The sequence below is a fragment of the Palaemon carinicauda genome, chromosome 1 (genome assembly GCF_036898095.1).
Source record: "Palaemon carinicauda isolate YSFRI2023 chromosome 1, ASM3689809v2, whole genome shotgun sequence".
NCBI classification, from domain to species: Eukaryota; Metazoa; Arthropoda; class Malacostraca; order Decapoda; family Palaemonidae; genus Palaemon; species Palaemon carinicauda.
The window spans coordinates 134,141,867-134,169,679 of record NC_090725.1 but is presented as its reverse complement, the minus strand read 5'-3'; the positions used below and the strand labels follow the sequence as shown (position 1 = coordinate 134,169,679).

The 27,813-nt window shown below is 41.3% G+C and overlaps 1 protein-coding gene across 1 annotated transcript in view; it reads left to right on the top strand.

Moving 5' to 3' along the window:
- Positions 1-20,513, top strand: part of LOC137651769 (uncharacterized) — a 314,564-nt gene extending 294,051 nt beyond the window's left edge. Inside the window, exon 8 of the mRNA XM_068384993.1 lies at positions 20,102-20,513. Coding sequence (XP_068241094.1) covers positions 20,102-20,251 — 150 coding nt within the window. The 3' untranslated portion in view covers positions 20,252-20,513. The remainder of the gene's footprint in view (positions 1-20,101) is intronic.
- The last annotated feature ends 7,300 nt before the right edge of the window (positions 20,514-27,813 follow it).

Sequence of the window (27,813 nt, the reverse complement as noted above, 5' to 3'; positions counted from 1 at the left end):
AGATGTGGATTTAGAATGTTTGTTTTACTTATAGATAAGTTTTAATGAAATATTGATATCTTCCGTAGTGTGAATTGATAGATTATTCATTTAAGAACCTTTTTATTAGATAATTCTTTAATGAAGCTTTAAACTTTGATTGGACCTTTTGATATCCTATTAGTGTCATAACATGCCTGCCCCTTACCTTTGTACCTTGATATGGCAGCACATTTTATGCTGCAATCTGACAAACTTCTTAAAATTGATATGCTCAGATGGAGGCTTCTTAGGATGTAAATAGACAATGCGTTCATGTTCTAGCTGTAAAGGTTATTAGTAGTGATAGATAATGATTCCAAGCATTATGTATTTTCGAATATAATAGTTATTTGGTAATTTTTTCTTTCTCATAACTATTAGTAATGCTTCATAGTAGGGTATTATTGCTAAAATTTTATCTCATCGGATTGTGTACCATGTACAGGGGGCACCTGGTATTTCTGTAGTAAAAGAAGAAAACATTTGTGATAAAGCTTAGAAATGTAAAGAGTGGTTATTGTTAATGGAGTAATTTAGAGTTAGAGACTTTTTCTCTTGTGCTAAAGTTTTATACTACAATTTTTAATTTAGATTCCTATTAATTGTGGTTATAGGTTGATACTTATTGTGATTATACTTTCATAGCAAACGGGGTATTTTGGATATGAAAGATTGATGATTAGACTTTATTCATTCCGTGGATAAGGCAAGAGCTTTTGGTAATAGGAATGTTTGGAATTTGGGTTGATTCATGTTTGAGATTTTAAGGGTTTAGTTTTATTTTTCTGAATACCAATTTTCCACCACCAAAATAATGTAATGTGGTTGTCAGCCAAGAGGTAAGATTCATCATCATAAGCAAAATTTTTACAGTATAATATCCATCCCTCCTCCCCACTTCAAACCAATTTATATCTACGTAGAAGTATGTGTTGTCTTTGGTATTGTGAAAAAACCAGGTCTGGTGGTTCTGGGAGGGGAAGGTATAAAGATAAGAATAAATGAGTTTTTGTTTTTAAAGTTGGAAAGCTCAAACTTCTGAAGCATTAGCAATGTGACTTAGAGGTAAGTATTAAAATGATAAATTCTATTAATGAAATTCCCTGCTCGCAAACATTGAGACCTATTGCTTTGATACTTAGTTTAACATACTATTTCTTTCTGGCCCTCGGCGTGAGTTGTTAAAAGTCTCTTCTGTTTACAGATTTTCCCCTCTCTAGTTCAATAAAAAAGTTTGTCTTTTTAAGCATTTACAGATTGGGACTTGCCGTATGTGGAGATTTTCCTCCACATTGGATTGTATGAAAAGCTTCATTTTGTTTTTAAAGAATACTGTAATATTCTACAGTTCTGATTTTCCTTCATTAGCTAACATTTACAATTATTGTGAATGTATATTTGTTCGTGGGTACCAATTTTCGTTGTTTTATAAAAAAAATGATGGTTCGTGGATTCATAAATTCGTGGATTTGCATTTTGAAACTTTTACTTTTGGTTAGTAGTTGACCCCCAATTATGATAGTGTTCATTTGCAATGCATTGCTTTTATTCATTTATTAAAAATTTTAATAATTAACACTAATTAAGGGATTACTTATCACTACAAATGGTTATAATGAAATAAAAAACAATTTTTTTAATTTTATTTTTATTCAGAAAATATATTTAAAAATTCAATATATAGAAAAAAATGTAAAAACATAAACTGTAGTAATCTCTGAAAATGACTAAACCTACAAAAGAAAGAAAATATTATTATTGTGCACACCAAAATAAAACATATTCACAATAACAAATAAAAATAATCAGTAATCCACAATGGTTTAGAAAATGTAGGTCACCAACACAAATCAAATGTGTCAAAGTTCAATACCAAAATCTGAGTGTATATAAATTTTCGTTGGATTGTTAAATTCGTGGATTCGCCCACCCACGAAGACCACGAAAATTGGTATACCACGAACAAAAATACGTTCACAGTATACATTATCTGTTACTATACAGTAGTTTATATGCCATCATTTATAAACAAGTATGTTATGTTTATTTATGATATAGTGTGCATGTAATTGTAGACGAAGTGTTCCCTAGTGTTCCTAGTGTTTTAGAATACAGTATATATATATATATATATATATATATATATATATATATATATATATATATATATATAGTATATATATATATATATATATATATATATATATATATATATATATATATATATATAACAAGATCACCAATACATATTTTTAAAATCATAGGGGGTTCCAAAGATACAATATATTTTTAAGTGTGTGAGGTAAAGTCAATAGAAGTTGGAAACCTTAATGGGATGTCTTCCAAAGAACGGAAGGAAAAGTAAATTGCAGAAAGTAAAGTATCTGTAGACCAAAGATATGCTACAATTACCATTTTTTTTGTGATTATTATAATAAGACTAAAGGATTTGCTCTTGAATGAGGAGTGAAATTTAGAGAACAGTCAAGATAGCCCTCTGAGATTCTTGGGCTGTCTAGAAATCACCCTTAATAAATATTTTCAAGTTAGCTCTTGTCATGCTTTTCTATTCTTTTTCCTGTGCTCCTAAACTGTTTTCCACAATTTAATAGGCGTTCCTACAGTTCTTTGTACTGCCATTTTCTTTTATACATCTTTTCTAACCAACCAGTCTTAATCCCTATGCGGATCATACAGTTTCATGTGGCATTATTTAAAGGTCTTTCCAGCATCTCTTTGGCCCCCCAGTTCCACACTTTTATTAGTCTCCTATTTTATCTATGTCCCCACTTCCTTTCTACCATCCTGCTGTTTAATTTCACAACTTGTACTTCATACTGGAATGTTTTTTCCTAGTTGTACTCCATTGCTGAATTGCCTCTCGGGCTCTGAATTTCCTCCCCAATCCCAGCTTCGGGCTATCTTCTCCATCTAACTGACATACATTTTTGGGATCTAAAATCTTATGACTGTTTAAATTTTTTAATCCGGACCACTCTTGTGACACCATATGTTACAATTAAGACAGATACCAGACTTTTCCCAAAATTAACACATGGCCACTTTTGTAATTGAACTTTGTTCCATACCAGGAATACAAACCTTCACTATTTATTAGGGGTATTACTTTCGGTGAAATTGTAAGAACGAGCCATTAAAATTATAGCGAGGGTTAACTACCCATCCCGCTAGATGGGGTGGGGGTGGGGGGGTAGCTTGCTACCACTCCCACTCACACACCTGTGAATTAGCTCACTTTACTTTTGGCTCGGAGACCGGTTGTTACCGCTCATCCTCCTTGCCTATTTTGGACTGCCATTAATTTTTGTCTTTTAACTTATATATATATATATATATATATATATATATATATATATATATATATATATATATATATATATATATATATATATATATATATATATATATATATATATATATATATATATATATATATATATATATATATATATATATATATATATATATATATATATATATATATATATATATATGTATATATATATATATATATATATATATTATATGTATATATATATATATATATATATATATATATATTATATGTATATATATATATATATATATATATGTATATATATGTACAGTATATATGTGAAGCAAAGCGAAAAATCTATTTTTGGGTGAGATGGCCATGTCTTCCTGATGGAAGCTTCCAATTGGCAGCTTTCTAAGGGATATTTGGTTACAGTGATACTAATTGACCATAAGTCTCCAGAATTCCAACTCGCATAATATCAGGGGACATATTTCTTGATACGACACATGGCAATCTTCACTCCAAATAGAGTTTTCGCTCTGAGGGGGAAGAGTGGCGAAATTGAACGGGAGCCGTCATCAAGGTTACCCTTTTTCCCGTACTATTACAGCGTCCAAAATGGCCACCCATTACTTGTAGCAATTAAGCATGGTGCTACAGATAGAGTAGTTTTGGGTGGGGATTGTTATATAATAATTTTCTTAGAAAAGGAGGGTGGGTCCATCAGGACGACATGGCCATCTCACCCAAAAATAGATTTTTCGCTTTGCTTCAAAATCCGTTTTTTGGGCTAAGCCATGTCGTCCTGAGCGAAATGTCGTACTCGACAGTAGAAGCACAAGGTTTGTATTCATATAAGAACAAATATAAATATTATTCAGATCTTTTGTTCATATATAAGTACCCTCAAGCAAGAACTTTACTTAATAAGTAAATATCTCCGTCTAATTTTATTTAACTACATTTGGGGCAAAATAAGATGCAAATATACATTCTATATTTTATTGAATAGACAACTTAAATATAAGAGAATGTGTATTAAAATTTTCCAATAGAATGATACATTCAACATATAAAAGATAGATATATTTTCTGCCTGAAGGGGAAGAAAAATTAATTGCCACTCAAAATCAGTTGAAAATTAAGATAATTTCATTGTAAATGTTGGATTATTATCAACACTGCGTACTAGTGTACACATGGCACTGGTGTCATTGGTATAATTCTGCACCCATAAAGAACATTCCTAGTGTCACCCTTGACACTTCATAAAAAGGGTATTGCACGGCAAGGTGTCAACACCTTTTCACCTGAATTGAAACATTCCCAAACAATTCACTGTTCATCGCAGCACTAGATGACAGGTTTCACCACACTACCTGCCTCCACCACAAAATTTTTTTAAGCGTGCACTTGCTTCGCATAATGTTTATAGAAAACTCTGGAGGATTTCCAACCAGTGTATGAGCGGAGACGCTCAAAGAAGTTCAGTGAGGAAGCAATCTTTCTCGGATCATGACCTGTGGGTGTACTGTCAGGATCCGCTCTGCGAATGAAGTAGGTGAGCTTCGCCCTCAGTTGCTTTAGGGATAAGTTTCATCCTGAGGTTTCGCCTTTGAAGAGCTGTCCTCCCTTGAAGTCTGAAGTTCTTCGAAGATAGACCTTTAGACACTCTACTGGACGTAGAGAGACATCTTCCTAAAGAGGGCAGATTCTCCTGGGACCCCACCTTTTGGTGGGTAGCTGGTTTTTGGCGAGAAAAGTAAGATCAGGAAAGAGATTCAGTTCTCCCACTTCTGTGAACTGAATATGGCCCTCGTCTCTTGATAGGGCTATTATTTCACTAACTCTAGCCCCTGAGGCTATAGCAAACAGGAATATCACTTTGTGTTAGATCCTTGTGAGAACAATCTTCATTGTTCAAGGTGGAAGCATAGTGTAAGACTTTGTCAAGAGACCATGAAATGGGCTTCGGAGGGGCTGCTGGTTTAAGTCTAGCGCATGCCTTCTAAATCTTGTTGAAGATTTCGCTCGCCAGGTCTACCTGGAAGGCGTATAGAAGAGGTCTAGTCAAAGTTGACTTACATGTAGTTATCGTGGTGGCAGCCAAGCCTTGTTCGTGAAGGTGGATGAAGAAGGACAGGCAGAAGTCTATTGAGATTTCTTTTGGCTTTTTTGCTTTAACAAGAGCAACCCACTTCTTCCAAGATGATTCATATTGTCTTCTGGTTGACTTTGACTTGTATTCTTCTAGGAAGTCTATACTGCCTTTCGAGATCCCAAATATTTTCTTGACTGCTAAGGCGAGAAAATCATGAGATGAAGGTTTTGGGTTCTCTGTGATAAAGCGAAGACAGTCGACTTCTGAACCAATTGGGATAGAGCTGGGTTCGGTAGAGGAACCAGCCTCAGTTTCAGTTCCATCACCAGAGGGAACCAATTGCTCTTGGGCCACTTTGGGGCCACTACTGCTGCAGTTCCCTTGAAGGATCTCAGCTTGTTGAGGACCTTCAGCAGGAGATTCGTAGCAGGGAACAGGTAGATCCGGGTCCATCTGTTCCAATCGAGGGACATGGCGTCCGTCGCCTCTGCCAGAGGGTCCTCGTATGGGGCTACATATCGAGGTAGTTTCTTGTTGTCGCTCGTCGCGAAAATGTCGATGTGCAGTTCTGGGACTTTTTCCAAGATGAAGGAAAATGAGTCTGATTCTAGGGACCATTCTGACTCTATCGGCTTTAGCCTGGATAGAGCATCCGCCGTCACATTGCGGAACCCTTGTAGGTGAACTGCCGATAAGTGCCATCTCTTCTTCTTCGCTAAACAAGAGATGGCTAACATGACATGGTTGATGTGGGGCGATCTCGAGCCTTGTCGGTTCAGACATCTCACTATCACTTTGCTGTCCAGGACTAGCCTGATGTGGGCTGATCTGTGAGGGGATAGTTTCTTCAGCGTCAAGAGGACTGCCATGGCCTCAAGAATATTGATGTGAAAGGTCTTGAACAGGGATGACCAGGATCCTTGGGCTTTCCTTTGATGGGAGTGACCTCCCCATCCTTCCGTCGAGGCATCCGTGTGGATGGTCACTGATGGGGGAGGTGGTTTTAAGGGAACGGTCCTCATTAGGCTCTTGACATTCGACCACAGCTTGAGAAGTGATCGTAGTAAGGTCGGTACCGGTCTCTGTAGATCTCTTCGAGCGTTTGATGCGTATCTTCTCCAGACTCCTGACGCATCTTTCAGCTGTGCTCTTAGCACTGTGTCTGTTACTGCTGCAAACTGGAGAGAGCCCAGTACTCTTTCCTGTTGGCGTCTTGAGATCCTGTTGGATTTCAGTAGTCTCTTGACAGAACCCGCGATCTCTCTCCTCTTCTTTGGTGGAATGGAGAGGCGATGTGACTTCAAGTTCCAGTGGATTCCCAGCCATTGAAACTCCTGATCTGGAGAGAGGCGAGACTTTTTGTAGATGATTTTGAATCCCAGATGTTCCAGGAACTGGATCACTTTCTTGGATGCTTGCAGACAAGCCGTCTTGGATGCTGCCCACACCAGCCAGTCGTCCAGATATTCTGCTACCTGAACGCCTTCTAGGTGTAGTTGTTGCACGACTGCGTCCTCAAGTTTTGTGAAGATCCTTGGGCATGGCCCTGAAGACATACTTTGTCTTCTGTAACTTGAATCCTAGGTACGAGGAGAGGGGGCAGCTGACTGGAAGGTTCCAGTAAGCATCTTCCAGGTCTATTGAGACTGTATACGCTTTTTTGGTAACAGGGTCCTGATGTGTTGAAGGGTTAACATCCTGAACTTGGTGTTCTCGATGAATTTGTTGAGTGGCGACAAGTCCAGAATGACTTTGAGTTTGTCCGAGTCCTTCTTGGGAACACAGAACAGCCTTCCCTGGAATTGGATAGACTTTGCTTTCCTTATAACCTTATTGTTCAAGAGTTCTAAGGTTTATTCTTCCAGTAAGGGGGTGGAGTGTTGGAAGAATTGGGGAAATGAAGGTGGAGATCTGTTCCATTTCCATCCTAGTCCATTTTTGATTAGGCTGTGGGCCCAGGGATCGAAGGTCCAATGATCTTGAAAGTGTTGGAGTCTCCCTCCTACCTGGAGCATCTCATTGCTTAGATGGTCCGGAGGACTTGCCACTCTGACTGCGTCCTCCCCTGCCTCATGAGGGGTGTCTTGAGGAGCCCCGTCAAGATCCTCTTCCTTTCGGACGAAAGGAAGTAGTGTCCCTGGGCAACCAGCTGTTGAGGCACCATTTGGAAAATGGTCTGTGTCTGAGCGACCACTTGGGGCATCGCGGTCATGGTGACCATGGGATGTTGCTGAGCCGGCCGAGAAGGTAGTCTTGGCTTCTTTGTCTTCCTCTTGGGTTGGGACCAGCATCCGGGGAAGACTTCCTCTTTGAGGAGATGCCCCACTTTTGGAGAAAGGTTCCTATTCTCCGTGGCGGCTTTCTCTACTACCTCTTGGACCACTTTTGGGAATAGGTCCTTACCCCAGATATTGGAAGAAGTCAGCCTCCTGGATTCGTGTTTCACCGTTGCACCAGCAAACACGAACTCCCTATAGGCTCTCCTGGCCCTCACGAAGGCATACAGGTCCTTTACGAGGGTGGCCATGTGCATCTTGGCCAGGACTGTGAGCATATCAGGGGTGCTGTTATGACCTGCACACATCTCTCTACAGTTCTGGAGGGAAAGAGAAGCGGCTAGCCTCTCCTTTGTCTCTTGCTCCCTTCGCAAGAGAAAGTCCGATAGCTGCGGTAGATTCTCGCTGAACTGCTGTACCGCGATATTTGCGTCAAGCTTTCCTACTGAGAAGGTTAGGTGGACCTCCTTCCATTCCTTCTCATCTGTTGGCAAGGCCAGAGACAAAGGCCTACACTCCTCTAGTGTAGGGCATGGTTTGCCTGCCTCAGCGGCCTTGAGGACACTCAGAAAAGCCTTCGACGTGAAGGGGAAGGCTCTCGAAGAAGGAGCAAGAAAGGTAGGGTGATTCTTGCTCAGTGCAGAAACTCGCGAGTTAGTGTATCCTGCCTTCTTCAGGCTACTCGTCAAGAGAGCCTGTGCCTTGTCGTGGTCAAATACCATGACCTCCTTTGGTTCTGTCTCTTCTCTCGATGCTGGCTCATTCTTCAGCCGGATGAAGCACTCTGGATAAGCAGCAAAGTTAGGCCAAAACTCAATGTCGTCCAGGTGGACGGCTCCCAACTTCTCCGAGATGTAGAGTTTGCCGGTCGTGATTGGCATGAACTTTGCCTACCTCCAGGGATTGGTCTCAGAGCAGGGTGGCAGGTCCTGCACTTTGGGTCGCTTGTAAGACCCTCGGGAGGTGACGATCCGAGTCGCTTCACGGAACTCTCTCATCATCTTTTCTTTCAAATCTACGTTCTCCTTACGTAGATTGTCCATTAGAGTGGTAATGTGGGTCAAAACTGCATGACGCATCGTGTCCAATGGAGGGGTAGGAGCCGAAGACGTAGACGGTGTCGGCTCTACTGCCGGCACGAACAGAAGGGGCTCCTCCACTTCTGTCGAGTCGGAGCCCTCCTTTCCTCTGGGTGGTAGAGTAGACTCTTCCTCAGGATCGTCTTGAATAAGATCCTTCTCCGTGTCTGTGGACACTTCAGACATCCTTTCCTCCTGGTGGATGTCCATGCCTTGCAAGGCTTCACTGACATCAGCCTCGACTGCGATCTGGACGCAGGAAGGCCCGGGTACGACAGCATCAGCTGTTGCCATTGGGAACAGCAAATTTCTCATCCTATCGTTGGGGAGGTACGGTCCAGGGGAGTTCTTTTAGAACCCTCGTACCCATTTCCGAAGCTTCTCTCGCGCTGCATCCCTCGACTCCACTGACTTGGGGTCGCCGAAACCCTCTGTCACCCAGGGTCCCAATACCTCAGGGTTTCGGTTGTTACTACGCAAGCGGCATGAGACATGCACAAAGTGTGACCACAAAAGTTCCTACTTTTGTGGTTACAGTACATCACCTCACACTTCACTTTCTGGTCCTCCTGTAAAGAAAGGAAATTGAAATGCGTATGCAGTAATTTATCACACTTGATAAATTAATGTTATTTCATGCGAGAAATATTGGTATTAACTTAACCATTATAGCTTGGGATAGTAAGCTAGAAAGGAAATAGGAAAGACACATACTTGTGCCTCCTGACCAGCCAATTGCTGTGACCTCCCTCAATATTAATATTAGAATTTCCTTATTAAGGGAAAACTAGAGTAGAAAGGTTCTAACTTCTAGAGTTAGAATAAGTGTATACTAGCACTAACCCTTTCATAAAAGGTATTAATATTGTGGGGTAAAAGATGATTGATGACTATGATTCATCAGTGTATTGAAGGAATACTTCACTTCAATATTATGATTGGTCTCAACAATGGACTGCGAAAGGATTCACAGGGTATGTTGGAAAAAAAATACTACTGTATAATATATACTATAGTTTTCTGCCTGCAGTATATACTATACTGCAGAAATACTGGCTGCTGTATAAGCATATACTGTAGTTCAGCCGGCATGCTGCTGGCTAGGCTAGTACCTGGCGGCACCGGTCTAGGCGGCAGTAGGTTAATACCTGACAGCACTAGCAGACGGAGAGAGAGAAAGCATGGAGAGAAGGGCTACCTTATTATAGTTTAGTATAAAATAAGGGTGTAGGTACTACTGTTCGTACTGCCTTCTTCCAGAATGAGGGTTCAAATGGAGGGGGGGGGGGAATGAATCATTTTAGCTTCCACCCAGCCACAGGATCTGTTGCCGGTCACTGCCGGTTCCAGGGATGTGGATGGCAGTCCAAGGGAGGACTGAAGAACACTTAAAGACATTAGTCTCTCCCACCGGCAGCCGTAGGGGGAAGGTTTGAGTGGCTATCAAGCCGCCTAAGTAGGAGCACGGATGGCACCGCAGCCCACCCGGCAAGCAGGGAGATTGTAGGACACCGGCCAAAGACATGCGATGGCTAGGCCATCGCTAAAGGACAGAGAGGGGTAGGGAAAGGGTCTTGTGTGTTGTGTCGGGAGATGGCGGCAGGATCGCTGGCCATGTCCAGTCACAAATCAGAAACATTGTTTCAATATCAGTGCCGTCCTGGGCGGCAGAAGAATATCTATTCTTAAGCCTAGGACTTTGCCGAAACAAGACGTCTTCTAAACTGCAAGGGAGAAGGTGGCGGCATTGCACTAACACTTCGGATGCGGTCTAGGGAAGCTAGGCTTCCTATGCCGGCAATTGTAAGCCGGCAGGGGAGTGACTACTCTCCCAGCAGCTGAGTTGTTGGCATAAAGACTGAATACTCTGAGTTACTGTCGTAAAATTAAGCTGGGATATTCGCCGGCAAGGGGGAAGACAGGGAAAACTAGCCTAGGCAAGCCGAAGTATACTACTCCATGGCAAGACCAAGATAGGGTTGTCGCCTGACGGTGAGAGGGAAGGAGGGTTTACCCTTAATCTCTATAAGAGACGAGTATCGAATTATATAATAATTCTAGGAGATATACTATCTCCTGCGAATTGATAAAACGATACACGAGGGTAAACGGGGATAATATACGAAAGTATACTAAAGCGCGTAGGCTAGGTTAGCCTAGTGCGGGGCGAGATCTCGGCTACACTATATCACCGAGACTCTAACGTATACGATTCTTACATTTAGGGAAGAGGAAATATATGTGCATGATCTTATCTTCACTAGTATCATTTTTGCCTAAAGCTAAAATACCGGGAACGTCGTTCTACTGACTAAATAAGGCATGTATGGCGAATGACAGCGTCCAAAATGGCGCCTCCGGTTACCGGCTACACTCTGATAAACACATTTAAATTATACTAATTTAATTGTGAGAAGGGAGCTAAAATTTATACACAGGAAAGATTAAATACTCAACGTTCCAGAGGCAGAAGATCCTATAGAATGCATGATAAAATCCTCGAAATAGCCATCTAGAACACTAGAGCAAGCTGGAGTACACCGTGCGCAAAGCGCTACAAAACAAGGATTGGGTGGCCATTTTGGACCCTGTAATAGTACGGGAAAAAGGGTAACCTTGATGACGTCTCCCCTTCAATTTCGCCACTCTTCCCCCTCAGAGCGAAAACTATTCGGGGTGAAGATTGCCATGTGTCGTATCAAGAAATACGTCCCCTGATATTATGCGATATCCTTAAGAAAAACTTTAAGGATACTCGCGGCAGGAGTTAGAATTCTGGAGACCTATGGTCAATTCTCTGGGAGTATCACTGTGGCCAAATAACCCTTAGAAAGCTGCCAATAGAAAGCTTCCATCAGGATGACATGGCTTGAGCCCAAAAAAAATATATCCATATATATAAATATATACACACACACACATATATATATATATATATATATATATATATATATATATATATATATATATATATATCTATATATATATCTATATATATATATATATATATATATATATATATATATATATATATATATATATATATACTGTATATATATATATATATATATATATATATATATATATATATACAGTATATATATATATATATATATATATATATATATATATATATATATATATATACAGTATAAATATATATATTTATATAAATATATAGATATATATATATATATATATATATATATATATATATATATATAATATATATATATATATATATATATATATATATATATATATATATATATATGTGTGTGTAAATATATATATTTATATATAACGTGTGATAACATATACAACAGGTTCTCAAGACACTTGCGCAAGGCTGGGGAACCTTTCCTTCTGACCTCTTTCCCCTTGTCCATCGGTCGCCCTGTCAGCCGATAACCTGCCGTTGACTCGGCCGCCTCCGCATTGGAATCGTCATCATTTGGACCCTACTTGATCAACTGTTGTCATCGTCTTTCCCTCTTCCACGGGGAACATATGGATTTACTGAGAAAAGGGAGTGTGGGTTTTCAGAGCTTGACTTCGGTCTTTCTCTTCTCAAGGCCATTTACCTTTCATGGGCTTCTGACAGTATATTAACGGGGGAGCACCCTCCCATTTGCGGGTTAGGTTGTGCTTCCATTTGTTTTTCTTAATTATCTAAGTGAAATTATAATTGTTTGTAATTTAACTTTTCAGCTTCTTCACCACGGGAACACTTCCCACAGGAGAATCCAGTGGCTCTTATGATTAGTGAATATTTTTAGCTGATTTAAATAATTGTAATTCTTATTTTATTACAGTTACTCCCCGGTCCCCTTCTCCCATCAATGTCAACCGGGGAAGAGAGTGCGCAGTTCTTATGTTATGTTTGTTCCCTCAGTGGTCTTGTTACCCGTTGTGGACTAGGTGTTCCTCCCGAGAGAGTTTTTGTTACATAATTTATTCTATTTTTCCTCAGTTTGCCATGCAGTTCTTTTTCGTTCAACTAAGAGAGCCGACGAAGTAGAGCTGTTCGTGCCTGGGAAATCTGCTGTCACTGCTGGCTCCTGATCAGCACTTCATCTTTGTGGAACTAGCTCTGGCTATGCTTCCTAAGGCAGTGCTCTTGGCAGATCATCTTAGAGCACTGCCAGGAGGTTCGCCTCCAGGGGTTGGACTACTTTCCCTTCTGAGGGGTAGTTTTCCTCCCCAGATGTTGGATTGTTTCTCCCTTCCGAGGGAGAACTTCCCTGCATCTTCTTCCTCACTTCATCGTCTCCTACTGCTGTTCTGCTGTTGCTGTCTTCGCCTAGACTATGCTCCCCCTTGTTGAGTCTCTCTTCCTTTTGGAGCGGAGCATAGTCTTAGGCAAGTCTCTCCTGTGAAGTGATTACCTCTCGTTTGTGAGAGAGCCATCCCTTCTCCTTAGAAGCTTGCTTTCACCTCCGGTGAAGAGGCACCTCTTTGACTCTTCAGCAACGCAGCCTTCCCCCCACAGAGGAGCCTCCTCTTCCATCGTCTTTTGGTTCTTGACCTTCGTCTGTTCCTGGACCTTCTCCTGACGACGCTGCAGCTAGTCCTCGGACATCGGTCCTGGACTCTTCTGTGGTTTGTTCACAATCTCCATTGGTGGATGTTTGCTTTTCCAAAGGGCACATCCCGGTTCCAGTTCAACATTCACGCCTACTTGCTGACCTGCCTTCACCGTTCCTGTCTCCTATTCATCATCTGCCTGCTCGTGCTGCACCTCCTAAGTGTTTAGCTGCGCGCCAACGCTCTCCAGCCTACCAGCGCCCTCAAGTGCACCAGGTCTCGCAAGCATCTCGTCAGCGACCTCCAGCACTTCAACGCTTCCCAGAGTGTCATGCTCGCCAGTGCGTTGGCACTCTCCAGTGCTTCAGCGCCCTTCGGTGCCTCAGCACTCGCCTGCTCATCAGCACATTCTAATGCCCCAGCGATCTCTTGCTCGCTGGCGCACTCCAGCGCATTCTTGCCGGTCTAAGGACCAATGTTTGCCAACTCGCCAGCGCAACAGCGCTCTCCAACTCTTCAGCGTTCTCATGCGCAGCACTGTTCTCCTGCACGCCCACGCTCTCAAACTCGCAAGTGCTATCCTGCGCACTGGCGCTCTCCTAAGCTGCAGTGCTCTCCTGTGCACAAGCCCTCTCCTGTGCACCAGCGCTCTCCAGCTCGTCAGCGCTCGCGCGCACACCAGCGTTCTCCAGCTCGTCAGCGCTCGCCTGTGCGCCAGCACTCGCCTGCGTGCCCGTGCTCACCCGCTCACCAGCATTTGCCAGCTTGCTAGCGCTTTCCTGCATGCCAGCGATTTCCTGCGAACCAGCGCTCTCCTGCACACAAGCGCCCCATAGCTCGCCAGTGGTCGTCAACGTTCCAGTACTCTTTTGCGCACCCAAGCGAGAAGCCAAAAGAACGAAAGAGAAAACTTTTTGAAAGGTCACTATTGCTCCATTCCCCTCCCCACAATTGCATTATAGTGCGCCTGCTGGGAAAAGAGGGAAGAGGTTTCACAGAAGGGTTCAAGATCCCGAAGATTCCATCTTCCTAGGCGGATCCACAGCATCTACCATCGGTCAAGATTCCTCACAGGGAGCCCTTGGTCCCTTTCTGTTCAGGAGGTTTTTCTGACAGTACCACTGTCAGCAAATACGGTCTGGACGTAGCAAACGGCTTGTCATTAGATCACCAATCTCTGATTGCTAGCTCGCTGATCACTAGCTCACTGACTTCCGTTCACTAGTTTGCCTTGCTAGCTCATTTTCCACCAGTGAGAAATCATCAACTGGCTGATCGCTAGATTACCGTTTGCTGGTCGTTAGCTCGCTGATCGCCAGATCGACAATTGCCAGCTCATCTTTCTCTGATCAATAACCTCCAGTCTCGCCCATTCCTAAAGATCTCCAATTGCTAGTGTGCCGATTGCCGATTGCTAGTGTGGCGATCGCTGATTGCTAGTCGATAACAAATCATCAACTTGCTGATCACTAGCTTGCCGATTGCTAGCTTGTCTTTCTTCGATCATCGACCTCAGCTCGCTGATATCTGACGAGCCTTACCCACTTTTATCAGTTAAAGGAGTTCTCTCCCAGGGAAGAATCCTTACATAGGGTATCACATCCCATCCTTTCCACCACGAGTCAAGACCCCAGCGTCAACAATCTCCCATGCGAAAGGATCCGCAAGAAGCTGTCCCGTTGGTTCAATGTCCACACCATGTGGGAGAAGTTCAGACAAGGGGTAAGACCACAGGTCTTCATGTGCACACTGGACCTAAAGGACGCATACTTCTAGGCCCAAACCATCCATCTTCATTGAAGCATCGGAGATTTAGTCTATACAACAGGAAACACCAGTTTAGGGCACTGTGCTTCGGGCTTTCCACAGCACCCATTCTGGGCTCACAGGATCGGCCTCCGTCTCCTCTGTTTTCTGAACGACTGACTGATCTTAGCAGACTCGGTGGTAACCTTGCTTTTCCACTGAAACTTCTGAAGTTTTTTTTACAAAGATCTTCCCTACTTCCCCCTCAGAAGACTAGTATATCTGAGAATGATTCTAGACACCAATCTCCACAAAAACCTTCTCATCAAAGACAGAATGATAGATCTTAGAAAGGTCACAAGACCCTTTCTCAAGACAAGAAGAACTCCCATCCCAGAGTGACTATTTTTCCTCGGACACCTATCATCCCTGGCCTGTCTAGTTTCCAACGGCCGCCTCAGGATTCGTTCTCTCCAGTGGTGGTTTGAGTCTAATTGGAATCAGGCCATCGATTCCCCGGACATTCTGATCCCCATGAAACCAGAAGATTGGACAAATCTCAAGGGATGGGTGGCAGTTGAGAATCTACGGAGGGGTGTTACCTTCTCATTCCCCCCCACCCCCGGACTTGATGCTGTGCTTAGACACATCATAAAAAGGGACGAGGGACCATCTGGCAGCACCACACGACCTTAGGCATCTGGACAGAGTCCGAAAGTACTTTCACTTAAATCTCTTAAGAGATGAAGGCCAACTTTCCGATTCTTCAACAGCCTCATCAGTTCCTAACGGGCCACTCAGTGGTGTGATGAGTGACAACACCACATAGGGGCTCACATCAACAAGCAAGAAGGAACTTGCTCGCAGCCTCTTCCCATCTAACAGTATAAATACTAAGATGGTCTGAAGTTCGCTCGGTACCACTATTAGCCCGCTTCATTCCAGAGTAGAGGAATGGGCTCGCCGACAATCTGTGCGCAGCATCTCAGATAAGGTATTCCGAATGATCTTTGGATCACATTGTAGCCCACAAAGTCCTGACTTTGTGGGGTTCTCCAACTGTGGATCTGTTTGCAATGCCCCTGAACCTCCGGCTTCCGCTGCTCCCCAGTCCTAGACCCCAAGGCTCTCTGACAAGAGGCATGCCAACAGCGGTGGGTACAACAACGACTTTTACGTCTCATCCCCATTTTGTCTGAAGAGAGCACTTGACAAGACTTGAACATCGGTCAGCCTCTCAATTTCACTCTCCACTATGGCATTATGCAGAACAGTTTCCAAACCACCTGCAGCTCCTGATAGAGCCTCTTAAGAGAACCCTCTCCACGTCACAGACAACCACACTTTGACATCTACCACAGGCTATAGCTTTGCTATGATTGTAGGCCTGGAGATTACCCAGCATCTCCTCTCTCAGAGAGGCTATTCACAATAAGTTGCGAAGAGGTTGTCTGGATATCTGAGGAATTCCTCAGCATCAGTCTACCAGGCAAAGTATAACGTCTTCTATGGTTGGTGTCATGAGAAAGCGTATCTCTCCACTCGATACCTCTATTCCAGCAATAGCGGAATCCTCGAGTATATGCAGGAGGAAAAGACCCCCCTTTTCAGTGTCAGCAGGTAAAGACAATCAGTCAACCTTGAGCCTCGCCTTCAAACTGAAAGGAACGGACATCCCCTCATTGCTAGATCTTTCGTAACTCATGCAGACTTACAAACTTGCCTTTTCCCAGTCGGAATTGAGACCTCCCTCTCGGAACATGGTTCGAGTTCTCCGGTCTCTAAGGAGACCTCCCTACGCTCCACTTCACGAGGCAACAAATTTTCACCTAGTTTAGAAAACAGTGTTCCTTAAACACTTTGACAGTGGCCAAATAAGTCAAGGAACTTCATGGTCTCTCTTTCGACATTGCCCATTCATGAGAAGGGTGAAAGACAACGTTCAGTGTCGTCCCCGAGTTTGTTGCCAAGACATAATCTCCAGAGGTGACGGATCCTAGATAACAAATCTGCACTCGGTACCTGATGATCCAGATCATCTGTTACTGTACCCGGGGTGAGGTTTGAGGCTCTACCTCAAGAGAACAGCAACAGCCCACCCGGGTGCTTTCTCTTTGTCGTCAACACTAGGAGAGACAAGAGGACGATCACCAAAACATCATCTCTGCTGGATTCACAGTCATCAATTATGCTCTGAATCCAGATCTTCATCCAACACGTCAAACCATGATGTCAGGGGCATAGCTATGCCCTTGGCCATTCAAAGCAGATTATTCTGTGACGCAGGCTCTACAAGCAAGGGTGTGAATGCTGCAGGTGACTTTCACAACCTTTCTCCTGCAAGACGTGACCCACAGGAACTCGATACGATCTCTATCTGTCCTGTGGTGGTTACACAACAGCTGATTGTATACCTCAAGCTCCTTATTGGACAAGTAGCAGAAGGTTGAGGGCACTGTTACCTGGGTTTTAGTCTGCGTGAGTGAAAAGTATGGACTGGCTCTTATTCTTTTCTTCATTCTCCCTTCTCTTGGGGAAAGCAGCATCTTGGATTCTCTGCATAAGCTGACCTCAAATCACTGCAGTTAACACATGCTCTGTTGTGTACCTAGTATTAAGCTAATACTGTTGCGTCCCCTTATCATGACGAGGTGATATTGGGAAAGTCTTGGTTACAACAGTTTTTCCACCAAAGCATGGGAATAACTTTCACACTGCTTATCTCAACACACAGCTTACATAGCCGCGAACCTTGTGTAGCAGGGTTTTAGCAAGGTGCGGGGACTTCTTATTTTGGGTACAAATATTCTTGGATAAGGAGCACCTGGGTAAGGCCAGAAGCCAGTTTGGCAGGGACGTCTATCCTTCCTAATGGGTGAGTCACCCCTAATAAATAGCGTAGGTGTGTATTTCAGTTACGGAATAAATGCTAATTCGTAGATAGTTTGTATTTTTCCTAACGATACAAACCTTTAGCTATTTATACAAACTTACCCGCCGACCCTATCCCCCTTGAAGTCCTAGCTCCATGCGAAGTGAGCTAAATCACAGGTGTGTGAGTGGGAGTGGTAGCAAGCTAATCCCCCCCCCCCTGCTAACTACCATGACAGGTAGTTAACCCTCGCTAAAATTTTAATGACTCGCCCTTTCAGTTTCACTGAAAGTAATGCCCCTAATAAATAGTTAAAGGTTTGTATCTTTAGGAAAAATACAAAATATCCATGAATTTGTCATGTTTTCATTTGCTATCTTTCTAATTACCATTAGTCTCATTTTACTTACAGTGATTTTCAGTCCTCTTTTTCTCCATTGTACTCTTTCAGAACTCTCTTAGCTTACCAATAAAAAGCTTAGAGACCATGTTTTTTATCAAAAATAGTGAACAAATTTTATATTACATAACACTGCTTTTAGTCTACCTTGATACTGAATAATTGTGATTTTTTAGTACAGTAGGTTTAGAAAGGAATAATTTCAAGACTATAAACTCGAATAATGATGAGAATTTAGCTAAAAAAAAGAAATTCTTTATTTTCCATCAATAAATGTAAGACAAAAAAATATGATGCCCTTTAAAATTCTAGTGAAATATGTGCATATATTACATATATTCCTATTTATGCTTGTTATTTCATATAAGAAAACATAATTAAAGTAAGAAAGTTTTTTGCAGATTTTCAATGATTTGAAACTGGGTTAATGTTAGATACTCTTGAACCATCCTCTAGGCACATTTCAGATGTCATTGCAATGCCTCTCTGAGTCAAAATATACATGATAAACCTTTTTTTTCTCTCTTCTCATTTCATGTCATCAGAATGTGGACTGGTAAGAAAGGAAAAACCAGAGGAAACAAATGAAACCAAAAATCCATATAAAGTGATAATGTACTGTATAACATCCATAATATGCAACACTGGATACATTGTTGGCAATACAGTATACTCCTAAATCAGTACTCTACATTAGGCAGACTATAAAAAATTGAGTAAACATGGCCCACTACTGATGGCTCCCATAGTGGAGCAGTGCCTTCTGGGCTACTCATGAATTGTGCTGTATTATTATTATTAATAATAGTTTGTAAGTTACAACCCTAGTTGGAAAAGCAAGATGCCATAAGCCCAAGAGCTCCAACAGGGAAAATAACCCAGTGAGGAAATAATTGAATAAAAAAACTATGAGAGAATTATTCAACAATCAGAATAAAATATTTTAGGAACAATACCTACATTAAAATAATGCTTTCATATATATAGCCTACAATTAAAACTTTAAAAAAAACAAGAGGAAGAGAAATAACATAGAATAGTGTGCCCGAGTGTATCCTCAAGCAAGAGAACTCTAACCCAAGACCTTGTAAGACCATGGCACAGAGGTTTATGGCACTATTCAAGACTAGAGAACAATGGTTTGATTTCTGAGTGTCTTTCTCCTAGAAGAGCTGCTTACTTTATCTAGAGAGTCTCTTCTACTCTTACCAAGAGGAAAGTGGCCACTGAACAATTACAGCACTGTGCTGTAGTCAACCCTCTGAGCAAAGAAGAACTATTTGGTAATCTCAGTGTTGTCAGGTGTATGAGGACAGAGGAGAGTGTGGAAAGAATAGGCCAGACTATTCGGTGTATATGTAGGCAAAGGGAAAATTAGCCGTAACCAGAGAGAAGGATCAAATGTAGTACTGTCTGGCGAGTCAAAGGACCTAATGACTCTCTAGCAGTAGTATCTCAACAGGTGGCTGGTGCCCTGGTCAACCTACTACCATTACTACAGGGTCCTTGTACCATCCCTTCAGCTGCTAGCTATGTCCCTCCCTTTTTTAGTCTTATCATTTTGCCATGCCCACTTTTTTCTTCCATCCTACTGTTTAACCTCAACTTTTACTTGCTAGAATGATTTCAAGATTTTCCAGCCAGTTGCACCTCAGTGCTGAATGGCCCAAATTTTATAAATATAAACACTAATGATGCCATGATGTCTCAACATTTCTCAAATATCCTATCTCTCTGATTTGATGTTAAACAGTAGTATTAACTATTAGTATTTTCAGATTCGTGCAAGCGAGCTCGTGAAAGCAAATGGTCTTTTGGAGATGAACTGGGATTGCTCATCAGAAGAGGAAATAGAATCACTAGCAGAAATTCTTATTAGTGGCACGAAAGAAAGACGAAGGCATCGGAAAGAAAATTTAGTAAATTAGGTTGGAAATACAAAAAAACAAATTTGCAGTTTTCCAGCTATAATAAAATTTTCTCCTATCTTTTATATACTGTAGTAAATTGTTAAGCTAATGTGTAAAAATAGATCCTGAGAATGTTCTGTTCTCTTGCTGCTTTAAATAAAAAGTCTAATTTTATTAATTTTCTGCAGTGCATTTCTTATTGAAGGTATCATATTTTATTGGCATATAAGACCAATCAAAATTTTGGAGGTATATATTTTAATAAAAATACCCCATTTTCCTTTTGATTCTCATATCCCTTACCCATTAAAAATATTTGAAACTTCCTGCCTTTGAATTTTCAAATATTACTGTAATATATATATATATATATATATATATATATATATATATATATATATATATATATATATATATATATATATATATATATATATATATATATATATATACTTTATATATATATATATATATATACTTTATATATATATATATATATATATATATATATATATATTTATGTGTGTGTGTGTGTGTGTGTGTGTATGTGTGTGTGTGTGTGTGTTTCCATTGATATTACCTATAAGTTCCATGAGAAATATCTGAAGAAGTATTAGGTTCTTGACCTTCAAGTGAGAATAAAAATTAATTTAATTCCCTATACCCATTTTCAGGAACCACCCAGCACAGAAACATTGCATGATATTGTCAGATAAAATTTGCACTCTGTGGTCCAGGACCCCATCTTACCTCGTGATCTTATACCTTTTACCTCAATATATACTTTTGTTAACCTTGTTGTTCATAATATTTTATTCTTTTTTCTGGTGTATGTGACATATGGTGAAGTATTCACCTGATGAATATAATGGTGCTTTTTAGGCTTTTATTTTATGAGGCATACATAAATGGCTTCATCCTATCTCAGAATATGTAGTTTATGCTTTGAGCATTTACACCAAGTGCACAACATTCAAGTGTAGAGGGAATTTTAAGTGGGTTAGATCATGTTCAGTAATACAGAAATCACTACCAAACCCTTTTTAATGTTAGATTACGATTACTTAACGTTTTCTCTGTGGTAGAGAAATTGTTAGCATAATCATAATTCTTGTTTTGAGTGTAATTAAATTAACCATAACTCAAAGTTTTATATACTAAAACTAAATTTTTAATGCCTGAATTGACAGCTAAAATTCTTGGTATTGCCTTTTTGTAAGGAAAAAGAAGTTTCTCCAATAAAAAAAAAGTGATTTTGTGTTTTGCGTTTATAAGGTAATCTTTAAAGTAAATGTAAACATCTTCTATTCATAAAGTCTCAACAGGTTCTTCACTTACTAGGCTGGTAAGCGAGTTTTGGTACGTCATATTGTTATCAACTCCACCAAAAGAAAAAACTATTCTTTTTAATTCCCCTTGAACTTGAAAAATTACTCTCCTTCATTAGTACAGTATGTGCTTTTCCTGTGCAGAAATGTTCATCAAACAAGCTAATTTAAAATGCAATAAAAACTTATCACAATGTGGAAGGGGGATGTCTTAATGCAGAGGGTTGGGGCTATGAATTTTAGTCTAAGAGCTCTGGGCAATCTGGTATGAACGAGCAAAATTTTTTAATGCAGCAACTGTGATGGAGAAACTGAAGAATGGGTAACTCTTAGTGCGCTACTTATCATTAACCACTAAATCACTAAGATTGTCTCATTACTGTACGGGGTGCCTGTATGTTTAGGAAAGATAGAAAATTTACTTAACCTGTAACATTTGTATTTTTTGGGCTCTAGTCATGTCATCCTGATGGAAGTTGCTCAATGGCAGCTTTCTATTTGGAATATTTCTGCAAGTGATACACCAGAGAATTTAACCTGAGAAGTATTACAGGGTTCTTTCCCCTGGAGCGAATATCTCGAGAGATATCGTGTGTACAACAGGGACTTGTTTAAAATATGCCTTGGCTATCCTTCCTCGAATAGAGTTAACCTTGTCTCATAGGATATAGGATAGGATTGGATACGTGGGTGAGAGAGCTGTTAATACTTCTGATCCCAGTGTGCTACTGCAAACACATTTCCTGGATCACCATTCCAGGATCAGCCATTGCATGAAGCAAGGCCTCACACTGAGAATTGGGAGGGGATGAAAAGTAATGCCTAGTCCATCAGTACGATGTGGCTATCTCACCCAAAAATAGATTTTTCCTATGTCAAAATCCGTTTTTTGGGCTCGAGCCATGTTGTCCTGATGGAAGTGTACCAGAGAATTAGTATTCTCAGTTGTGTCCTGATAGAGTTTTTAACCCATTTGAGTTCCTAGAATTCCCACTAATTATATAAGGACAAGGTCCTATGATAAGTAGTGTGACAGCAAAAGGTGTGTCTACACTTCCACATAGCAGTTGGGATGATAGTCCCAGGCTTATGAACACAAGTAAGTTGATTGTAAATCACGTAGGAGCAAAGAAATTCAATTGCACAGTCTCACTCACTGTAGATAAAATCTTTGTCCCCAGTAGTCTATCAGACCAAAGTCCATAAAAGAAGGGTTAAAAATGTAGGTACACTGCTTTTATTGTGAACAGTAAGTCCATATAAAGGAAATGGAAAAAGAGCTATAGTCTTTCAATATTTCCAAAAATTCATAAATGTACAATAATTGGCACAACAATATGTACTTTAAATATGTGTAGAAAACAGAAGTTATCAACCCTAGAGTTGTGTACCAGAGCAACATAACAAAAATATTCATAAAATAAGAGGAGAATATCACCTTTGACTCTTTACTATATATATAGATTAGCACACATTGCAAATAAGAACATTATTCTATTTGCACGATGCAGACTGAAAAGTCCTAATTATAAAGTCTTTGAGAGTCCGTACACAATTGACGCAAGTAATGTTTGAAAAAACACTCGAAGATTTCCATCCTGTGTAAGCTTGTAAGCCTTCAAAGGACATGTATTAGAAAAAGTCAAGGAAGAGGCAACTTTCCTAAGGTTATGACCCAATGGAGGGTCAGCCCTTCTGATGAAATAGGTGAGGTTGGACCTTAGCTGTTTCAAAAAAGGATTAGATCCTGTTGTTTCCCCTTTTTAAAAGTTGTCCATCATCAAAGGCCTGACTTTAACAGGTAGGCCTTAAGGCATTCCACAGAGCACAGAGAAGGATCCTCCTTTAGTGGAACGATCTTCCAGGGCCCCCTTTCCTTGACCAATTTCTGAGGAAAGAGATCTTTCCCCTAGATGTTTGAGTCAATCAATGTTCTAGGCTCATGCATAATATTTGCTGTGGCTAGGATGTGTTCTCTGTATGCTCTTTGGGCTAAAAAGAAAGCATGTAGATCTCTGGAAAGTAGCCAGATTAGTCTTTGCCAGGACTGTGAAGGGGTCCAATTTGGAATAGTTCCCAATCAATATTTCAAGATAGGACTGGTGGGACAAAGAAGCAGATAGCCTCTCTTTGGCTTCCCAATCTTCTTTCAAAAGGAATTTGGGAGTTCTATGCAACCTTCCATTGAATTGTTTGTCTCCAATGTCTCCATCCAGTTTTCCGACTGCAAAGGTGTGTTGGACATTTTCCCAACCGTCCAAGTCATAAGGAATGGCTAGGGGGACAGGATTGCACTTCTCTAGCACTATCAATAGGCTACCTTCCATTACTGCCTTCTTCACACCCTCTAAATTTTTTAGGCGAAGAGAAAGGCAGTATCTTTGGGAGCAACAAAGGGGGCCTGCTTTCTGCTGAAGGCAGAAAGTTGAGTATTGGTGAAATAGCCATCTTATGTTCTTTAACCAATAAGGATTGAGTCCTGTTGTGGTTCAGAATGATAGTCTCCTTAGGGATCGTATCATCTTTAATGGACACTTCCGAGAGTAATCTTACATAGCAGTGTTCGAGAGTAGTCTTACATAGCAGGGGTAGAATTCTAAGTCAGAGGCAGGCTTAGAACCCATAACTACTTCAATGTGGAGTTACTCCTCACTGTATATCTTCCATGAATGCCATAAACTCTGAGTTACCAGGCGACAAAGTTGTACTTAGCGTGGGAAAGAAAGGAAAAGTGAAGACGGGAATGGCAGATACAGGGATGGGGGATTGGGCACTGTACTTACCTGATGGACATCTAGGGACTCATCGGAGGTTTCCGTAGTTAGCAGGATCCTCTTCTCCTTTGACGTCACAGAAGAGGTCATTGGCATGTTGTCGTCCTCTAGGCTCATCTCTTGAAGAGCGTCCCGAACTTTATCATCTGCATGATCTAATCGTACCGGCAGGAGCTGTACCATAGGTATCTGGTGACCAAAATAGCAGTCACCTTGACTTTGGAAAATAGGAGGTCCTGGGGTTACATGGAAGGAAGGTAAGGGGCACCTGGTTCCCAGATTGCAAAGGTCCCTTTGGAAACATGAGTCTGCATGTTTTCGGTAGGTCTTGTGGCCACAAGACAAAGTGATCCACCTGGTACAGGATACCTTTGAACACTCCATGTCTTCAGCAACCTGTAAAGATAGAAAATTTTCAATGAGCACAAGTCATTAAAGAATTTTCAATCTTAAAGATATCATATAAACAAATATTCCAATAGAAATTTATCATAAAAATATTTCTAGAATAAACATTTTCCACAGCACACATTATGTCTACTGCTACACTACAGTGGAGACTCATGCTAAACAGCTCAGAAATGTTAAGAGATTTGTGAAATAATAATAAAACATGTGGTAGAAAATGGAGGAAAATGTCCTATCAGCAGAACACCAATACCCCCAAAGTCGATTATTAGACAACCTAAGGTGGCAAATTCGCTTATCATCCTGCCTAAGCCGGCAGAAACTGCTCCCGGGGCGGTAGCAGCCGGGCCTAAGGCTGCAGCTATTCCTAGCAACCATGGCATTATGAACTGACCTTTCAACACCCCAAGGATGTCAACACAAAGCGGCAAAGGCATTGTCCAGTCGACAAGGGAAAAGGGGACGATCCTGTAAGGAAACAGTCCACGAACGGGGAGAAAGGCACAGGAAATGAAAGGCAGTAGATAAGTAAATCTGCCAAAGACCTGGTCATTATCATTAAATCATGAAAAAGGGGGTTAGCCTTTAAGATAATGAGAGTCCTACAAGATGGCCAGGATGCCAAGAATTACAAATTCAAGGGATATTCTGATAACCATGTGGTATCTAATTGACCAACTTCAGAGTAGAATGTTCCTCATAGAGAAGAGGAAAAAAGGTGTAGATGACCAACCTAAGCCTGCAGCTAAGGCGGCAGAGGGTAAGGGGAGTTCCCCCCATAGCCCACTTACATCCAATGCTAAAAGAACTCAAGCTGACAAGACTGGAAGCAGGGACAGAAGGCAACACTTCTGCCAGGATAAACCAACCAGGCAAAGGAGCCAAGACTCCACAGCAAGAGGTACATAGCCTGAGATGAGAAGCTGCAGTCATAGACTAGGCAACTAATAAAGTGGCAGAGGATAGCCCCAAGGTGTACTAGCTCTCCACCTGGATAGGGTTAAGGCAAAGGAAATACTGTGCAGGCAATCCTAGCCTACATAGCAGATGAGGGAAACAAATGCTAGGGTAAGTAGACTAGACAAAAGGAACTGTAGTTCCTAAGACAGTAAAGGGTATGGGGCAGCTAGGAAGGGAAAGGGGAAACTAGACCACCCAAGAGTGGTCTCTAAGGCAGTAGAGAGAATTAAACCAGGGAAGGAATAAAAATCTCGCCTACCTAGGGCCAGACCAGATAGCCTACAAGCTATTCCGTCCAATTATATAGCAACGAAGGATACTTCAGTTGCAGAGAACTGGACTGGGAGGGGAACAAGGTTCCACAGCAAGTAATTGCACCAGCAGGCACAAGGAGGGAGGGGGGAGGAAGGGAGACTCAGAAATTGGTGAGGCGGCAGGTTAGGAAGGCCTAACTGTAGCATTAGAACTAGAATGGCATTCCAAAGGGGTCTGCAGTAAGAAGACACAGAGTACGAGTCCTCACAACCAGCCGCTAGCCTGCCAAAAACTAAGAAGGGAAGCCTAAGAATGGGTAAGGCGACACAAAGGGAGGTCTACTTGTCGGCATTAGAACAATGTAGCTAGTTCTAATGGATGGACAAGAAGTAGACACAGGGAACAAGTTCCCAAGACTCTTGTCGCCTGACCAAATATGCAGGCTAAGTAGAAAAGTGAAAAACAGTCACCCTAAGACAACTGTAAAACACTATCTAATGCTCCCAGAAGCACCTTCAGGACTGCAGCTCCCCGCTACAATACTTCAATAGCACTGTAGGATGGGAAGCCTCAGGAAACCACTAAGGTTAAATGAAAGAAGGGGATGGTGCAAAAGTACATATTTACCTGTCATGGTCAACAGCCAGGGTAGAGTTAAACTAAGACAAGACATAAAATACGCACATGCAGACAATAGTAAAAGAGTGCGATACCCCATAATCATACCACAATTGTAAAAGAATAATATAAAACACATTATTACAATAATATGGCTAAATTTTTGGGCTCAGCCATGTCATCCTGATGGAAGGTTCCTTTAGGTAGATTTCTAAGGGATATTTGGCTACTGTGATACTCCCAGAGAATTAACTACAGGTTTCCAGAATTCTAACTCCTGGCGCGAGTATCCTTAATATAACTTTTAAGGATATCGCATAATATCAGGGGACGTATTTCTTGATACGACACATGGAAATCTTCACCCCGAATAGATTTTAAGCTTTGAGGGGAAAGAGTGGTGAAAATGAAGGGGAGCCGTTATCAAGGTTACCCGGTGGATCCTCTCCCAGTATTACTACGGTGTATTATTCCTTTTAACGTAGCCATTTAAGCACGGTGTTCTCCCACGTTGCTCTCGGTGTTGTTACTGTTTTCAAGGAATATTATCATGCAAGCTCCAGCATCTTCATCCTCTGGAAAGTTGAGTATTTAATCTTTCCTGTGTATAGTTTTTAGCTCCCTTCTCACAGTTAACATAATTTAGGTGCACTGCCATCCCCGTAGGCGGCCATTTTAAGACCGCTGTCGTACGCCATAAATGCTTTATTTAATTAGTAGTAGGACGTTCCAGGTAATTAGCTATAAAGAAGTTCTAGCTAGTTAGGCAAAATTATACTAGTGAAGATAATCTTTACACATGTAATATTTCCTCTTCCGAATAAACGTTTCTATCGTATTCAATAGGGCTAAGGTGGTACTAGCGTAGCCGAGATCCCGACTCGGGTTAGGTTAGCCTAACTCGTTTTAGTATACTTTAGTAACGTTATCCCCCGTTTAACCTCTTTTATCGTTTTTATTAATTCGGTCGGAGATATAGATATCCCCTAGAATTACTAGTATAATTCGATATGCTTCTCTTATAGAGAAATGAAGATAAACCCTTCCTTCCTCCTGAGTGCCGCCAGCCCAGGCGACAACCCTATCTTCTGTCATCGCCATCGAGTAGTGTACTCAGGCTTGACTTGGATAGTGTTTTCTGTCGATCTTCTTTGCCGGCGAGTATCTCGGCTTTGAAATACGACAGTAACTCAGGGTATTCTGTCTTGTTGCCGACAACGCTACTGATAGGGGAATA